The sequence below is a fragment of the Bubalus kerabau genome, chromosome 8 (genome assembly GCF_029407905.1).
Source record: "Bubalus kerabau isolate K-KA32 ecotype Philippines breed swamp buffalo chromosome 8, PCC_UOA_SB_1v2, whole genome shotgun sequence".
NCBI classification, from domain to species: domain Eukaryota; kingdom Metazoa; phylum Chordata; class Mammalia; order Artiodactyla; family Bovidae; genus Bubalus; species Bubalus kerabau.
In genome coordinates, this window is record NC_073631.1 from 69,004,076 (window position 1) to 69,021,223 (window position 17,148).

The 17,148-nt window shown below is 41.8% G+C and overlaps 1 protein-coding gene across 1 annotated transcript in view; it reads right to left on the reverse strand.

The window, feature by feature from the left end:
- Positions 1 to 15,497, reverse strand: part of GARS1 (glycyl-tRNA synthetase 1) — a 52,845-nt gene extending 37,348 nt beyond the window's left edge. Inside the window, exon 1 of the mRNA XM_055590480.1 lies at positions 15,224 to 15,497. Within this exon, the coding sequence (XP_055446455.1) occupies positions 15,224 to 15,445 (222 nt within the window). The 5' untranslated portion in view covers positions 15,446 to 15,497. The remainder of the gene's footprint in view (positions 1 to 15,223) is intronic.
- Between the last annotated feature and the right edge of the window lie 1,651 nt (positions 15,498 to 17,148).

The window sequence follows — 17,148 nt, forward strand, 5'->3', positions numbered from 1 at the left end:
AAAAAAGTAAAGAGCAAGATAAGCACTGAGAACTCAGAAGAACCAATGAATAGACTGTTTTAGTTTTCTGCTTACTTCTCTGCCCATTTGTTCTCAGTCACTTACCTTCCTCTGCCCTTTACTATTGCATTTTTTTCCTTGCTAACTTCTTTAGACTACTTTATTCACTTCCAACAACCTACCACCTGTACATTGATTTTCTTACAGTAATGTGGTAGAATAAGTAATCTGAGAGAACAAACAAAACGTTACCACATGGTCTGGGAAATTTCAAGATGAGAAATTAACAGGTATCAAATTAATAGAGCCCTGGGGGGCCCATCAGAAGCAATTGCTGTCTAAAGTAGACCTTCCATAGGCCTTTCAGGATTTTCAGTTTAAGGTTACGAAAATAATAAGCACTCAGCTCAAAATTTTAAAATCCATGAGGAAGAGAGCCACCATGAGTGAGACTCGGCAGAAACAACAAATAACAAAATTAGATCCTTTAAAAGTATTCGAATGACCAAACATACTTTTTAAATGCTCAAGATGTTTAAAGTAAAATAAAAAGAGGAATCAAAAACATGAGTAAAGAATAAGAGACTATCAAAAACAATCAGGGGACTTGAAAAAGAACCACATAGAACATTGGGAAATAAATCACTGAAATTAAAAACCCACTGGACAGTTTAAACAGCAGATCAGACAGCTGAAGAGAGAATTAGTGACTTAGAAAAGAAATTATCCCTGGATAATTTTCTTTCCATGGAATGGAACAGAAAGACGAAGTTGAAAATACGATAATCATACTCAGAGAAGGGAATGGAAATGGGATACATGTTCTCCTTATTCCCCTCTTGTCAGGAAGCATTTAACAGGAGGCTTCCTGTGTGCTGTTCTGCATCTGTCATGAATCCTCTGTGCCTTATTAATTCCTGAATATGCAGGAATTAAGTGGAGTAGGAAACTACTCCCGGGGGCTGAGGAATGCATGCATTGCCTTCCTTAGTTTTCCATACGGTGATAAGTAACTATTTACGACCCTCTTCCTTTTTATGAACCATATGGTAAAAGTGATTATTTACAACCCTCTCTCTTTCATATCAATGACCTCATGTTTCCTTGACAACTTGTAAGTTTTGATTTATCTCTGCTGAAAATAGCTACCTTGTAAGACAGTATAAATACCCACACAATGTTGAATAAAACACCTTTGCTCCATCAGAGCTTGAGGCCCCGTGTCTTTCTTTTTTTCCTTCTCTCTCTCTCTCAGGCTAATTCTCTGGAGCTCAGAAACCCGTCATGCTCATTCTCCTGCCCAGGCTTCTAAGACCCTCTTGAGAAGGCGCACTGTGCATTCACCCCCTCGAGAGGGCGCCAGGTGCCTGTTGAACTCCTTTAATGGACTGGAACCTGGTGGTCCGGAGTCGACGATAAGCAAGTAAAGGAGAGAAAAAGAGGCTGATATTCCTTGGTTTACGCAGAAAACCAATAAAGTCCCTGACACAGGGCTTGCTCTGTTCATGAAGGCCTCAGGCGCCCTCTTGATGGGGTGAAGGCGTAGAGCGCCTTTTCAAGAGGGTCTTAGAAGCCCAGGCAGGAAAGTGAACCCAGAGGGCCTCTGCGCTCCAGAGAATTAGCCTGAAAGAGAGAGAGAGAGAGAGAGAGAGAGAGAGAGAGAGAGAGAGAGAGAAGACACAGGGACCAAAGCTCTGATGGAGCAAAGGTGTTTTAACCAATATGGTGTGGGCATATCTACTGTCTTACAAGGTAGTTATTCTCAGCAAAGATAAAGATTAAAATTCCAGACTTACAAAAAACATAGGTGATTCATATTAAAGACAGAGAGAGAGTTGTAAACAATCACTTTTACCGTATGGTTCATAAGAAGGAAGAGGGTACTTATCACTTTATTGAAAAACTAACAAGGAAATGTTGGATTCCTCAGCCCCGGGAGAGGCTTGCCTCTCCTCTTAATTCCTGAATATTCAGGACTCCTGACAGATCCAAAACAGCACTCAGGAAGCTCCTGTTAAATGCTTCCTGATAGGTGCCTTCGTGAGCGACACAAGCCCTGTATCAAGGACTTTATTGGTTTTCTGCATAAACCAAGGAATATCAGCCTCTTACTCTCTTTTACTTTCTTATCGTCAACTCCAGACCACCAGGTTCCGGTCCATTAAAGAACCTCAACAAGTGGTGCCCGAACAGGAGCCTGGTACACTTGGTAGCTTCGGATGGAGTGACCCCAAGGGCCCATTGAGGCCAGTAAATACTAAGAAATGGGTAATATGGCTGGAAAGCTCCATCACTTTTCTACTTTACTTCAGCACTTATTTCAAGTTCAGGGACTTTCAGTTTCGCGTCAGCGAATAGAGGCTTGCCTTCAGACAGTGGTTGAATGTAACCCTTAGTTCCCTGATGAAGGTAGTTTTGAATTAGAACAACATAAAATATTTCAGAATTTTCCTACAAGCCCTGCCCCGGTTGCTCCAAGTGCTCCTCCCCTGCCAGCGGGTACAAATCCTGAAGTCTCTCCCTTGCTAGAACCTAATGATTCTGGCAACGACTCCCCTAAGACACCTTTTGACATTAAAACCAACAACACCTTTCTGAATAACAATAACCTACCTACTCACTCTCCTTCACATCAGAGGCTCTCTGAATTGCTGGCTTTACAATCACAGGTTTCTGAAGCCGATGGTTTCTCCGCCTTTCCAGTTTTTAGAAATCCTCACGCTCAAGGGCAAATAATACCTCATTATGAGGGTATTAACCTTTTTCACATGCAACAAATTAAAAAAAGCTATAACTATGTACAGCTCACATTCACCTTTTACTAAACCACTTCTAAATTCTATAACGTCCTCTATTGGAGATTTTATTCCCCATGATTGGTAAACTTTAATAACAGCTTTCCTTAAACCAGGAGAAATTCAAATTATGATGTCATCTCAGATTTTATGACAATTTAAAAAGGGGGATAAAATTGCTCAATTACTTCTTTTACCTTACATTTCTATTAAGTCCTCTAATAATATACAGACAGGCGGATTCGGCAGTACAGATCAAAAACAGTCCTTTTGGACATCATTAGTATCTGAATTTGCCTGACCAACTATAAATATCAAAATTAATGGTAAAAGATTTTCTGGTCTCCTTGACACTGGGTCTGATATTACTATTATTTCCAAACATTTATGGCCCAAATCCTGGCCTGTACAAAAAATTTCTTGTCAAATTGCAGAGATTTCTCAAACCAAAGTACAAGAGGTTTATCAGAGTACTCAAATTTATCCATGTGAGAGACCAGAAGGCCAATCTGCAACACTAGGACCTTATGTGATAGATGCACCCCTTAACCTAATAGGAAGGGACTTACTTATGCGATGGCAAACTCAGATATACATTCCACATTTTTCCTCGAGGCCACTGCTCATTTAACAAACAATACAATTATTAAAATAACTTGGAAGAATGATGAGCCCATTTGGACAGAGCAGTGGCCCTCACAAAAGAGAAATTACAGGCAGCTAAGGAACTTTCAGATACACAACTAGAATTAAAGCATATTGAGGAATCTTGTTCTCCTTGGAACTCTCCTATTCTCATTATTAAAAAAAAAAAAAAAAAAAATCTAACAAATGGCATCTCCTCAGTTCAGTTTAGTTCAGTCGCTCAGTCGTGTCCGACTCTTTGTGACCCAATGAATCGCAGCACGCCAGGCCTCCCTTTCCATCACCAACTCCCAGAGTTCACTCAAACTCACGTCCATTGAGTCAGTGATGCCATCCAGCCATCTCATCCTCTGTCGTCCCCTTTTCCTCCTGCCCCCAATACCTCCCAGCATCAGAGTCTTTTCCAATGAGTCAACTCTTCGCATGAGGTGGCCAAAGTACTGGAGCTTCAGCTTTAGCATCATTCCCTCCAAAGAACACCTAGGGCTGATCTCCTTCAGAATGGACTGGTTGGATCTCCTTGCAGTCCAAGGGACTCTCAGGAGTCTTTTCCAACACCACAGTTCAAAAGCATCAATTCTTCAGCATCTCCTAACAGACCTTAAAAAAGTTAATGCATCTATGAAACCTATGGGTGCATTACAACCAGGAATCCCATCACCTACCACTATTCCTTAAAATTGGCATATTATTATTACTGATTTACAAGATTGCTTTTTTAACATACCTTTACACCCTTTAGACCAAGAGAGATTTGCTTTCTCTCTCCCTTATCCTAATCATACTGGACCCCATAAACGGTACCAATGGACTGTACTGCCACAAGGGATGATGAATTCTCCCACCATGTGTCAGTACTACGTAGCCAAAGCCCTTGAGCCTGTGAGAAAGCAATTTCCTAACTTTCTTGTTATTCACTATATGGATGATATATTGTTTTTGGCTCCATCTATCTTAGAAACTCAACACATGTTTGATATAGCTCAACTATGCTTAAAAAACTCTGGATTAATCATTGTCCCTCAAAAAATTCAAACCTCTACACCTTACCATTACTTGGGGTTTGTTGTTAATAGACAACGTATTACTCCCCAACTAACTCAGATCTGTACTGATAAATGATCAACCTTAAATGATTTTCAAAAGCTCTTAGGTGATATAAATTGGATTAGACATTCTTTAGACATTGCTAATTATCAACTGAATAACCTATTTAATACTTTAAAAGGAGATCCTTTTTTAAATAGCCCTCGTTCACTTTCTCAAGAGGCACGAGAGGAACTCTATTTGGTGCAAAATAAATTACAAGAACAATTTCCTACTCATATCAAACTAAATTTACCTCTAGAATTATTTGTACTCCTCTCTCTTCTTTCTCCCACAGGACTTCTTGCCCAACAAGAACACCCAGTAGAATGGATCTACACCCGTTTTAGGGGAATAAAGTCACTTACACCCTACCTTAATTTAATTGCTCTAATCATTATCAATGGAAGAAATAGAACTAAAACTCTAATTGGCTCTGATCCTCATAAAATTGTAATATCTATCAATAAATCTCAATTTGAGAACACATTACAAACGTCTACCAATTTCCAAATAGCTTTTCTGGAATATTTTGGAGAAATTACATTTCATTATCCTTGTGGTAAGCTGTGGAATTTCTTCAAAAATACTGAATTTATTATTTCTCACATTACCAGCTCACAGCCTATACCATAGGCTGAGGTTTTTTTTATATAGATGGGACTAAAAATGCCAAAGCTTCAGTCTGGTCTCTTAAGGAATATAAAGTCTTTTATACTAAATTTCATTCTGCTCAACAAAATAAATTATATGCTCTTATTCAAGTTATTTGCCTACATCCTTTCCCCATTAATATAGTCTGACTCTATATATTCAGTTTTTGTATTGAAAAACATAGAAACCTCCATGATAAACTCCAATCTACCTATTATTTAACAACTCTTTTTCGAACTACAATCTGTTTTTAGAAACCGCAATTCTCCCATTTATATTACACACATTCGAGCACATTCTTTACTTCCCGGACCCAAGACTTATGGTAATGAGCAAGCTGATAAACTGGTTTCCTTTGCTACTCCAGATGTTTCTTGACTTCCTACTTTTGCATTCCAGTCCTCTATAATGAAAAGGACATCTTTTTTGAGTGTTAGTTCTAAAAGGTCTTGTAGGTCTTCATAGAACCGTTCAGCTTCTTCAGCGTTACTGGTTGGGGAATAGACTTGGATTACTGTGTGATACTGAATGGTTTGCCTTGGAAATGAACAGTGATCATTCTGTCATTTTTGAGATTGCATCCAAGTACTGCATTTCGGATTCTTTTGTTGACCTTGATGGCTACTCCATTTCTTCTGAGGGATTCCTGCCCGCAGTAGTAGATATAATGGTCATCTGAGTTAAATTCACCCATTCCAGTCCATTTTAGTTCACTGATTCCTAAAATGTCAACATTCACTCTTGCCATCTCTTGTTTGACCACTTCAAACTTGCCTTGATTCATGGACCTGACATTCCAGGTTCCTATGCAATATTGCTCTTTATAGCATCGGACCTTGCTTCTATCACTGGTCACATCCACAGCTGGGTATTGTTTTTGCTTTGGAAAACTTAGCAGTGGCCACAGGACTGGAAAAGGTCAGTTTTCATTCCAATCCCAAAGAAAGGCAATGCCAAAGAATGCTCAAACTACTGCACAATTGCACTCATCTCACATGCTAGTAAATGCTCAAAATTCTCCAAGCCAGGCTTCAGCAATATGTGAACTGTGAACTTCCTGATGTTCAAGCTGGTTTTAGAAAAGGCAGAGGAACCAGAGATCAAATTGCCAACATCCGCTGGATCATGGAAAAAGCAAAAGAGTTCCAGAAAAACATCTATTTCTGCTTTATTGACTATGCCAAAGCCTTTGACTGTGTGGATCACAATAAACTGTGGAAAATTCTGAAAGAGATGGGAATACCAGACCTCCTGACCTGCCTCTTGAGAAATGTGTATGCAGGTCAGGAAGCAAGTCAGAACTGGACATGGAACAACAGACTGGTTCCAAATAGGAAAAGGCTGTATATTGTCATCCTGCTTATTTAATTTATATGCAGAGTACATCATGAGAAATGCTGGACTGGAAGAAACACAAGCTGGAATCAAGATTGCTGGGAGAAATATCAATAACCTCAGATATGCAGATGACACCACCCTTATGGCAGAAAGTGAAGAGGAACTAAAAAGCCTCTTGATGAAAGTGAAAGTGGAGAGTGAAAAAGTTGGCTTAAAGCTCAACATTCAGAAAACAAAGATCATGGCATCCGGTCCCATCACTTCATGGGAAATAGATGGGGAAACAGAGGAAACAGTGTCAGACTTTATTTTTTTGGGCTCCAAAATCACTGCAGATGGTGACTGCAGCCATGAAATTAAAAGACGCTTACACCTTGGAAGGAAAGTTAGGACCAACCTAGATAGCATATTCAAAAGCAGAGACATTACTTTGCTAACAAAGGTCCATCTAGTCAAGGCTATGGTTTTTCCTGCGGTCATGTATGGATGTGAGAGTTGGACTGTGAAGAAGGCTGAGCGCCGAAGAATTGATGCTTTTGAACTGTGGTATTGGAGAAGACTCTTGAGAGTCCCTTGGACTGCAAGGAGATCCAACCAGTCCATTCTAAAGGAGATCAGCCCTGGGTGTTCTTTGGAAGGAATGATGCTAAAGCTGAAACTCCAGTACTTTGGCCACCTCATGCGAAGAGTTGACTCGCTGGAAAAGACTCTGATGCTGAGAGGGATTACGGGCAGGAGGAGAAGGGGACGACAGAGGATGAGATGGCTGGATGGCATCACTGACTCGATGGACATGAGTCTGAGTGAACTCCGGGAGTTGGTGATGGACAGGAGGCCTGGCGTGTTGCGATACATGGGGTCACAAAGAGTCAGACGCGACTAAACTGAACTTGCTACTCCAGAAGAACAGCATGCTCTGTTGCATAACAATGCTGGCTCCCTACACCACCTATGGAATATCCCATACTGCCAGGCCAAAGAAATTATTAGTAATTGCTCTACTTGTAGACCCCTACCTCTTGGACCCATCACACAAGGTATTAATCCTTGCAGTCTGCAACCTAACGAACTATGGCAAATGGATATAACTCATTGCCCTGAACTTTCTCCATCTTCTTTCTTGCATGTCTGTATCGACACTAATTTTCCTTTTATTTGGGCCACGCCTCGTCGCGGTGAGGCTACAAAACACGTTATAACTCACTTATTAACTTGTTTTGCTGTAATGGGAACTCCTAGTTCTATAAAAACACAATGGCCCTGCCTATATTTCTAAACACTTTAAACAAGTTTTACAATCTTTTTCTATTAAACATATTACAGGTATTCCTTATAATCCACAGGCACAAGGCATAGTCGAACGAGCACATCACACAGTAAAGTTACAAATAAAAAAATTTAAAAAGGGGGAATACACAGGAACACTACTTATCTAAAGTAAATAAATAAAAAATAAAAAAAATAAAGTCTTCCTTATCTAAAGCAGACTTTACTAGATTCCAACATATTTTCTAAACCTATAACTATTGTTAATACAGCTTTATTTGTTTTAAATTTTTTAACTTACCACAGGGAGATATTTTAACGAGGGCAGAAAAGCATTTCAAGGAATTGAAGGACGCTTCTCTTCCTCTGCCCATCTGGTACCAAGACGGGTTAATGAAACAATGGAAATCAGGGAAACTAATCTTACAGGGAAAGGGGTATGCTTGTATTTCCCCAGATGGGTCCAACAAACTCACATGGCTTCCTCTTCAGAAGATTCGACTCAAGGGGGCCCCCGGCCTTCAAAATGGAGAGGGAACAACAAAAACCCCAGGAGGAAGAAATTCCAATATGGGCCATGGCGGCTCTAAAGATATCCTGGAAACACCACCCTCGGTGGCATCACCCTTATGATCTCCCCACTTGGGGACAAATAAAACCCTTATTAATCAAGCTAAAAATCTAGTTTCTCAACAGAGAATGCTTCAGAGTCCTGAATACGTTCTCCTGAGAATGCTCAGTCTCCTGACCTGTGCCTCCCCTGCGCGAACCGGATTAACTAATCAGACTTAACTGGGCTTACTTACTCAACCCCCCTTTATTGCATGTCATAAAATGGACGGAGAAAAGAGGGATCCTGTCAATGACTCCACCCATATGCCCCCTCCCTGGGGAGGAGGGAAAACTAATTAACATTTCTTTAGGCTATATAGTCCTTCCCTTGTGACCTGGGGCCAGGAAAATTATGCATCAACGTCAGCCAACAAACTTGGGCTTTCGTCCTGCCTCCAAAAGAAAACTTTTGGACATTGCTTGGATTATTTACTGCTCTTTCTTTGTCTGTGAACCACGTTTATACTACTGAGACTTTAGGGAAAGAGTTAGGGAAAGAACAAAGAACATTATGCAAAGGGTTTACTTATAAGAACTTTACATATACTCCTGTTCGTTGAGACAAATGTCAAGCCAAATCAGGAAAATTAATGTTTGTGGCTAATTATACAATTGTTGATTGGGGACCCCATGGTATGTGGTTTTCTAACTGCTCAGAAGAGGTTAACAGCACGGTGTGTGACTATGTTAGGCAAGTGACATGGAAGGTCACCGACACTACAATGGAGCATTACCACGACAAAGGACTTCTTGGGTGGCTTGACAGTGGATCAGCCCCACCTCGTCCTAGGATGGTCCTCGATAAACAGAGCGGGCCTGAACAATGGGACACTTGGAAACTTGCTGCGAGCACCGAAGAACTAGGAACTTGGACTGGACTTTTCACAGGGACCAGTCGTGGTCTTAGTAACTATTTCTTTCGCTATAATCAATCATACAGGCCTGTGTCCCACTTCCTTTTGTTATAGCCATAGGAAATTCACAATAAGACTTTACATTCTGTAACTTGTATTAATTGCAAACTATATACTTGTCTTAACTCCTCTATCTCTTTAAGAAATGGTTCCCTTTTGATTCTTCGATCTTGAGGTAATTTGTGGTTACCAGTAAATCTCCAACGACCTTGGGAAGAAGGTCCCATGGCTGGACTTGCTTCCAGATTACTTCAATTTTGTGTCACTCCTGTTCATTTTAATCACAGTGCCTATAACTGGAAACAAATCAAATTTCATTTACAAAATATACATGATAATGCCTCTCTGAATGTACAATTACTGCAAAAGGAAATCTTTGAAACTTTTTCTAAACATCTCCCCTCCTCCACTAATTTGGAAACTTTAGCTGAACAACTAGCCAATCAATTATCTGGGCTAGACCCACGAAGATGGCTTCAAAGTATTACCCACAGCATCGGGTCTGGAACTGTAACTTTGGTTACTGTCTTGATAATTATATTTGTTGTTTATCATTGCCTTTCTATAAGGTTGGTTCATGCTAAACAACAGAGAAGGCAATGGCACCCCACTCCAGTACTCTTGTCTGGAAAATCCCATGGACAGAGGAGCCTGGTGGGCTGCAGTCCATGGGGTCGCTAAGAGTCGGACACGACTGAGTGACTTCACTTTCACTCTTCACTTTCATGCATTGGAGAAGGAAATGGCAACCCACTCCAGTGTTCTTGCCTGGAGAATCCCAGGGATGGGGGAGCCTGGTGGGCTGCCGTGGGCTGTGGGCTGCACAGAGTTGGACACAACTGAAGCGACTTAGCAGCAGCAGCAGCAGCATCTGCTTACTTCAGTACAACTTCCAGTGGAGTCATACCCCCAAACTTACGTACTGAAATACATATTATTATAAATTACTTTTTATTTGTATTACATTTAGAGCACTATGTGTACATATGGAGAAGGAAATGACAACCCACTCCAGTGTTCTTGCCTGGAGAATCCCAGGGACAGGGGAGCCTGGTGGGCTGCCATCTACGGGGTCGCACAGAGTCGGACACGACTGAAGTGACTTAGTAGTAGTAGCAGTGTACATATAGTTTTCCTATGAAATATTATATTTCTGAGGCATGAATTTCATTACAGGGTAGTAATGAATTTCAAAATATGTGGTATAAAAAGGGACACTGAGTCTGATATTGTTGAGAGTCACTGAGTTGGTTCTTCTTTTCATTCTCTTATTACATACAAATAGGTCTGGTCTGTTATTATACTAACTGTTTTTATTATCTTGACCTCTCTAGCTAAAGCAATATCCTCAGTCACCTTCTAATTTTAACTTCTTTATTAACACACACAATACCTGAAATCACCCCATCAATGGATTGGCTTATTTATTTACATGCATTTTATTTGTCCCTGCCATTATACAGCAGGCTCTTTTAAGACAGGAACCCTAGAATGTCAGTTCTGGCACTCAAATATTTCTTGCCTGCTATCACAACCTAAACCTAGCACCATCCCAAGCACTTAACACTTGGTAAATATCTACTGGTTTGGTCTTTATACATTCAGTGGTTCTTTTCCCCTACTCTACCTGTCAGAACACTTATCTCGTAAAGGTTCACTAACAGTGCTTTTTGATGGGTATAAGAACCTATGAGAGTCTGTGTTCTGAAAAGAGGGTGGCAAGCAGTTCTTTTGAACGTCTAAAAGAAGTAAACAGTTCTTCTGAATACCTACCTTTGTGCGTCAAGTGCTGGCACTCCCATGTTTTCTTTTGGAGCTTTTCAAAGCACTGGGCAAGCAAGTGCTTGGTAAAGGTAAGAAGAACTTAAAATTAATTTTCCTGAACCATTTTTTTCTGTTTTTTAAAGTTCAGGCATAGAATGAGGCACACATACATTCCAGGAGAGGCTCACTATCAACAGAAGCAGTAGAAGAGTCAGGAATCCTACGCTGAGTTAATCATCTCTAAAAATCTCAGTCAATTAAGAAAATATTTGACCTATGGGGTGGGATGAGGAGGGAGATGGGAGGGAGATTCAAAAGGGAGGGGATATATGTATACTTATGGCTGGTTCATGTTGAGGTTTGACAGAAAACCACAAAATTCTGTAAAGCAATTATCCTTCAATTAAAAAATAAACAAACTTTTTTTAAAAAAGAAAATAATCGTTTACTCTGAATAATGGAATAATTAAAACCATGATTTATAATGATCTAATTCTGAAAACAAAAGTTGCAGTTGATCTAAACATGGAAAGAAAGTATTTACAGATTCCTAATTTCTAATTATTTTCTCTCCTCTTTCTTCACCAGACTATTGTGTGTGTGTGTGTGTGTGTGTGTGTGTGCTGAATGAAATCAATGTGAAATATCAATATTTCTAAGTTACCTTTAAGATATATCAGCTAGAAACTTAATTTCTGCATAAATTCTTACCATAAAGACATAGATTAGAACTAAAAGTCTGTGTTTATAAAATGAAATAATTATAGGTGAGAAATCATTCCAACAGACCTTTTTCATTCATCCTTCATACATATCATGGTACATATTCAGTAGGCCAAGAAAAACAAGAAAACATCTTTTAACGATGTTTTAACTTTCTACCTATGGACCTAGAGGGTTCTTGTTAAGATTAATAAACTAATTTCAGATTCCCAAGTGTTTTACAACTATTGACAAAAACTTCATAAATGTATCATTTGTCCTTTATGGATTAAGCAAGAGCTTTAATGGGCACTCTTAGTTCAGAAAATCAAAGCAGAGAAAAATCCAGGGCTCTAACATTTCCCAAGACTGACTTTATTGGCCACAAATACTATCAGTTGCTTTTCTGAAGTGACAGTCTTACTTCACTCATTTTACAGAAAATCAATGAATGCCAAAACCCAAGACTGAATAACACTGTTTGTCAGGCATTTTAGCATGTTTCATTCTTGCAACTCAATCCTAAGTGCTTTTCCTCAATCAACATACATGAGTATGCCTTATGCATACTTCCTATTTTGTCACACAGAATATTAAAAAGATGTATACACAAAGGTCTGAATTTAACAAAATTAGTAATTTTTACTGCTTTTTCAAGGACACTCTAAAGCAAAACTGAGACAGGATTTGTTTGTTTGTTTTCAAAGTGAGAATATAAAGGCTCAGTGTCCCTTACTTGGTAAGTGCTACAGGCCAGCAGTTTTACTCACCATGCTTTGCACCATCGGTGCACAAGTCCACAGAGTGAACGATGTCAATAACATCTTAGTTTTATCATGAAAATGGTTCTGACCCTGGAGACCTCCAAGGGTTTGCAGACCATACTCTGAGAACCCCTGCCCTAGAGCCACTTTCCAAACAAGACACTCCAGGATATGTTTATCAGCATGGTGGTGGTTGTGGTGCCAATGTATCAAAACGTTTTTCAAATATAAAAGACTGTTCTTTATTCCGAGTTATGGCCTGTCCTTTCTTAGGTATTAAAATATATTTTCTTTTATGAAATAAAAGGAGAAACCAGATGGTAGTTTCTTGATTGCACTGCTTTGTTTTTTTTAAATGCCCTTATTTGGCAAAATGGGGCTTCCCTGGTAGCTCAGTGGTAAAGAATCCGCCTGCAATGCAGGAGACCCGAGTTTGATCCCTGGGTCAGGAAGATCTCCTAGAGAAGGAAATGGCAACCCACTCCAGTATTCTGGCCTGGGAAATCCTATGGACAGAGGAACCTGGTGGTGGGCTACAGTTCATGGGGTCACAAAAGAGTATGACACGACTTGATAACTAAACAACAACAAATCTGGCAAAATAAAGTCTGGCCACTGTATGCTAATTTCCAATTTGTTTTTAGCTCAATGCCCTAGGGTGTCCTTCATCAAACAATTAACAGTTTTCTAGATGCTCTGAGGCCCTTTTACAAGCTCCAAAACTAAATTCTTCAGGAAATAACTAAGAATATGCCATGGTGAAACACATTTCAGCCAATCAACAAACCAATTCTGTAAAAAAACAGCAGCATTCACATGGCATAGCAGATTGGCAAATTTATACGAACTAGCTATTTATCCAAAACACATGCCACTAACAAAACCCGTTATTAAGCACCTTACAAATCCCACTCCAAGGATGCCTTCAATTGCACAAACTTAACAGTGGAAATTGTATCTCACTTCTTCGAAAGCAAAAAAAAAAGGTTAACCAGATAATCTTTAAATTCCCTTCCAGTTGACCCTGAAAGCAGTGCAATTCGAAGTCCCAGGTAGTTAACTGATTTATGTGTGGTCCTGAAAAATTAGGAAAAGAAGACACAAACTGACATAGACTAACTTACACATTCGGAAAATAGCTTGAAGCGCCAAATATCTAGCAATCAAGCCAACACAAACAATACACAAGACAGTAATAATAGCGGAAGGCTATTCCCCCATCGAAGTGTACTTCAGTTAACTAGTTCCAGAGTCTTGCTACAGATGGATAATGTGCACTGCAGTTCCAGCGTAACGTGGCAGAGGGAGGGGCTTGGGTGTGCGTTTTCCCAAATTAGATGTATTCTCCCTTCTAAAGTGAAGGATATGAAGAAAGAGGGGGGAGAAAAAAGTTGAGAGAGAAAAGACAAAGGAATCACACTTAATTGTATTTAAGGAGGGTGTGTGGAGGAAGATGGAGAATATGCATTCATAAAGCTCTGATACCAAGAAAAAAGAATAAATTAAGCCCACAGTAAAATTAAATAGGATAGAATCAATCAGGCTCAAACTAGAGAGAAGTAGATAAAGTGGCAGAATTTGCCGAATTTTCTGCAGCACTGCCCCAATGAATTATTTCCGAGAGAGGGATCCACCCTCCGTAGCCAAGGCAAGTTATTGCATCAGGCGCCGGTGCTGGAGAAACTCGTTCGGTGCTTCCTACTAGGTCATCTACTCTTGGGGTTCTATTCCGAGCTTCTGGTTCTACCTGACTGGATGTGAGAATACCCTGTCCTCTCTAAATTCTGATGTCTATGCAGTGCCCTAGGAAAAGGAGGCCTGGATTAAACCACCAAGCTCTCCAGCCCATGAAACCTCCCTCCCTTCCGCAAAATCAAATTTCAAAATGTTCCATATGAAGGATGGCTGCCTTCACCGAGTAACTCAGGAACATTTAAGCTTCTCACGTTTACGATCTGAAAGCTCACTCGTTTCAAGTGGTCTTTTCGGAACCCAGAAAATGACAGGAGCGAAGGATGATGAACTCACATTATTAGAGGAGAGACAGAAAGTTCAAAACCTCCCCTTATCCAGGTTTCAACTATTTTACTTTCTCAGCGGACCATTCGGCTAACTAAGCACCGAATGATGTCAAGGAAGAAACACTATTTAAAGCATCTCGAAGATTAAAAAAAGAGAGGCGGTAAGAAGAGAGAACCCGCAGCTTCTTCGGCTCGTAACTGACCAGGGAGGAATTAGGAATCTCGCCACCCAGGAAGCACAAAGAACATAGCAGGGACAGGAAATCTAAAATTGAGGTTATTGAGCTAGAACAGGGTGGAGAAGCTAAGGGTTACAGATCCCGGCGTCATCGGAGAGGGAAGAGGCAAGGCGATAACAAGGACTGGGAAAGGAGAACAGATCGCGAGAGAAGAGACGCAGGATGTCGAGGGATCCGCGGGAGTCACCCAAGGAGAGGGGAGGAGAGGGATCCACCGGAGGGAAGGTGGCCGGCGCACGCGGGGACTTGAGTCCAAAGTGAAGGAGGCGAGGAAGATGCCTGGAAACCAAGGGCTTCCAGAGAATGAAAGAGACGGGTAATCGATGAGGTGGACCGGTGCCCGGGAAAGAGAGAGAAGATGAGAAGGAGGGGACCAGGAGGGAGGAGAGCCGGGGCTGAGTGCAAAGCGCAGAATGCCGGTACCTGCTGGCGCACGGCTAGTCTGAGAGGTGCCAGCACCTCCTCAGCCCCGGCGCCGTCCATGCTGCTCCGGGAGGCGGCGGCGGGGAACCAGGTCGGGACGCGGGCGGGCTTGCTGATGGGCCGGCAGGGCAGGAGCGGAGGCCGGGCCGGGAGACCGGGCGGCGGCGACGGCAGCAGAGCGGCGCGGGCAGCTCTAAGCAGCGCCGGACGCAGAGAGGGCATGAGCCGGCGGCGCTGGGAGGTCTGGAGGGGGCGGCGGCGGAAGCGGCGCGCGCGGCCGGGCCGGGAGCATGATGAAATCGCAGCGTAAACGCCGCGGCGCGCGCAGCCGCACACTCCCCACCCCGCGACGCGGCGCCGGGTCGCCACCGGCCGATTCGACACAAAACCCCGGAAGGACCCGGAATCATTCAGAGCCCCGAAAGGGCTTGAGCCGCCTTGGGCGCACAAGAGGGCTGTGGGGTCCCAGGTAGACCCCCGGCAAACAGATTTGCACAGTGCGTTAGTGGACATTTAAGGACTCAGCCCTGTCCGAGACACGCGGACTGAAACTCACGAGGACCTTCAGAGCACAGGCTTGTACAGGGACACTGACGCTCTGGCCGACCCACGGGAGTACACACTTCTGTTTCTGTTCTTTCGCCCCCTGGTTCTTAAAGGGTCATGTCCGACTCTGCGACCCCGTGGACTGTAGCCCGCCAGGCTCCTCTGCCCATGGGATTATTCAGGCAAGAATACTTGAGTGGGTTGCCATTTCCCCCTCCAGGAGATCTTCCCCACCCAGGCATGAAACCCGAGTCTCCTGCATTGGCAGGCGGATTCTCTACCACTGAGTTACCTGGGTAGACTCAAAACAGATAGAGACTTAGTGTTGCCCAAGCTCGGATGATCCTCAGATAAGGAAACAGATCAAGAGAAGTGAATGATCTGTTCATCTTCACCCATCCATGCCTTGCCAATGTCAAGACAAAAGGTGAAGAAAGGGAGAAGAAGAATGATGGACTTATTTGAAGAAAATCAGTGCTGACCATCCTTTGCTGGGCGAACAAGATTTGAATCAGCAATGAGGAAAGGCAAGAGGGAGTGGAGAGGAGCATCCAAGTACCTCGGCTTCCCTCTGCTTGGCCCTGCCTCAGCTGACCTGACTCATGGTTAGGCCGCAGATGATGGACCCTCTGGAAGTGGCTTCTTCGCTCCCTCCTGCCGCAAGGGCAGGTTGGCTGAAAAAGCTGGATTCTGTTTCCGCAGAGAGAATAGAAAAATAAAGAATGTGTTAATTTTAGAAATAGCATTACACACACCCACTAGAATGCCTAAAATGGAAATGATGAAAAATGCTAGGAGATGCTCAGGGACACTCCCACACAGCTGAGGGGAATGTGGATTGGTACAGACTTTGGAGGACGGCTTTGACAGTATCTCCTGAAACCAACGGTACACACCTTAGTCCAAAGTGGAGGAGGTGAGGAAGATGCCTGGAAATCAAGTCTTCCAGGGAATGAAAGGGGTCATGGGCAAAGAGGACCCGTGCCCAGGAGTGTACAAGAGTACACAGGCTCAACAGACTGAAGTCACCTTTCCCAGAACTGTGAAAACTTCATAGTACTTCTCTTCCTCTTTCAGTTTGTGGTTCTAGAGAAGTACACACAACTTAGCATAAGCAGAGCAGGTACAGAATGTTAAATAATGTGTATTCTTAAAACATTTATTTCAAGATTTAATTTTGGGGGATAGAATATATACTTTTATTGAAGTATAATTAATTTACAATGTTGTGTTAGTTTCAAGTGTATAGCAAAATGATTCAGTTATACATTCATACATATATATATATATTTTTCAGATTCTTTTCTATTACTGGTTATTACAAGATACTGAGTATAGTTCCCGGGGCTATACAGTAGGTCTTTGTAGTATGACTGTTT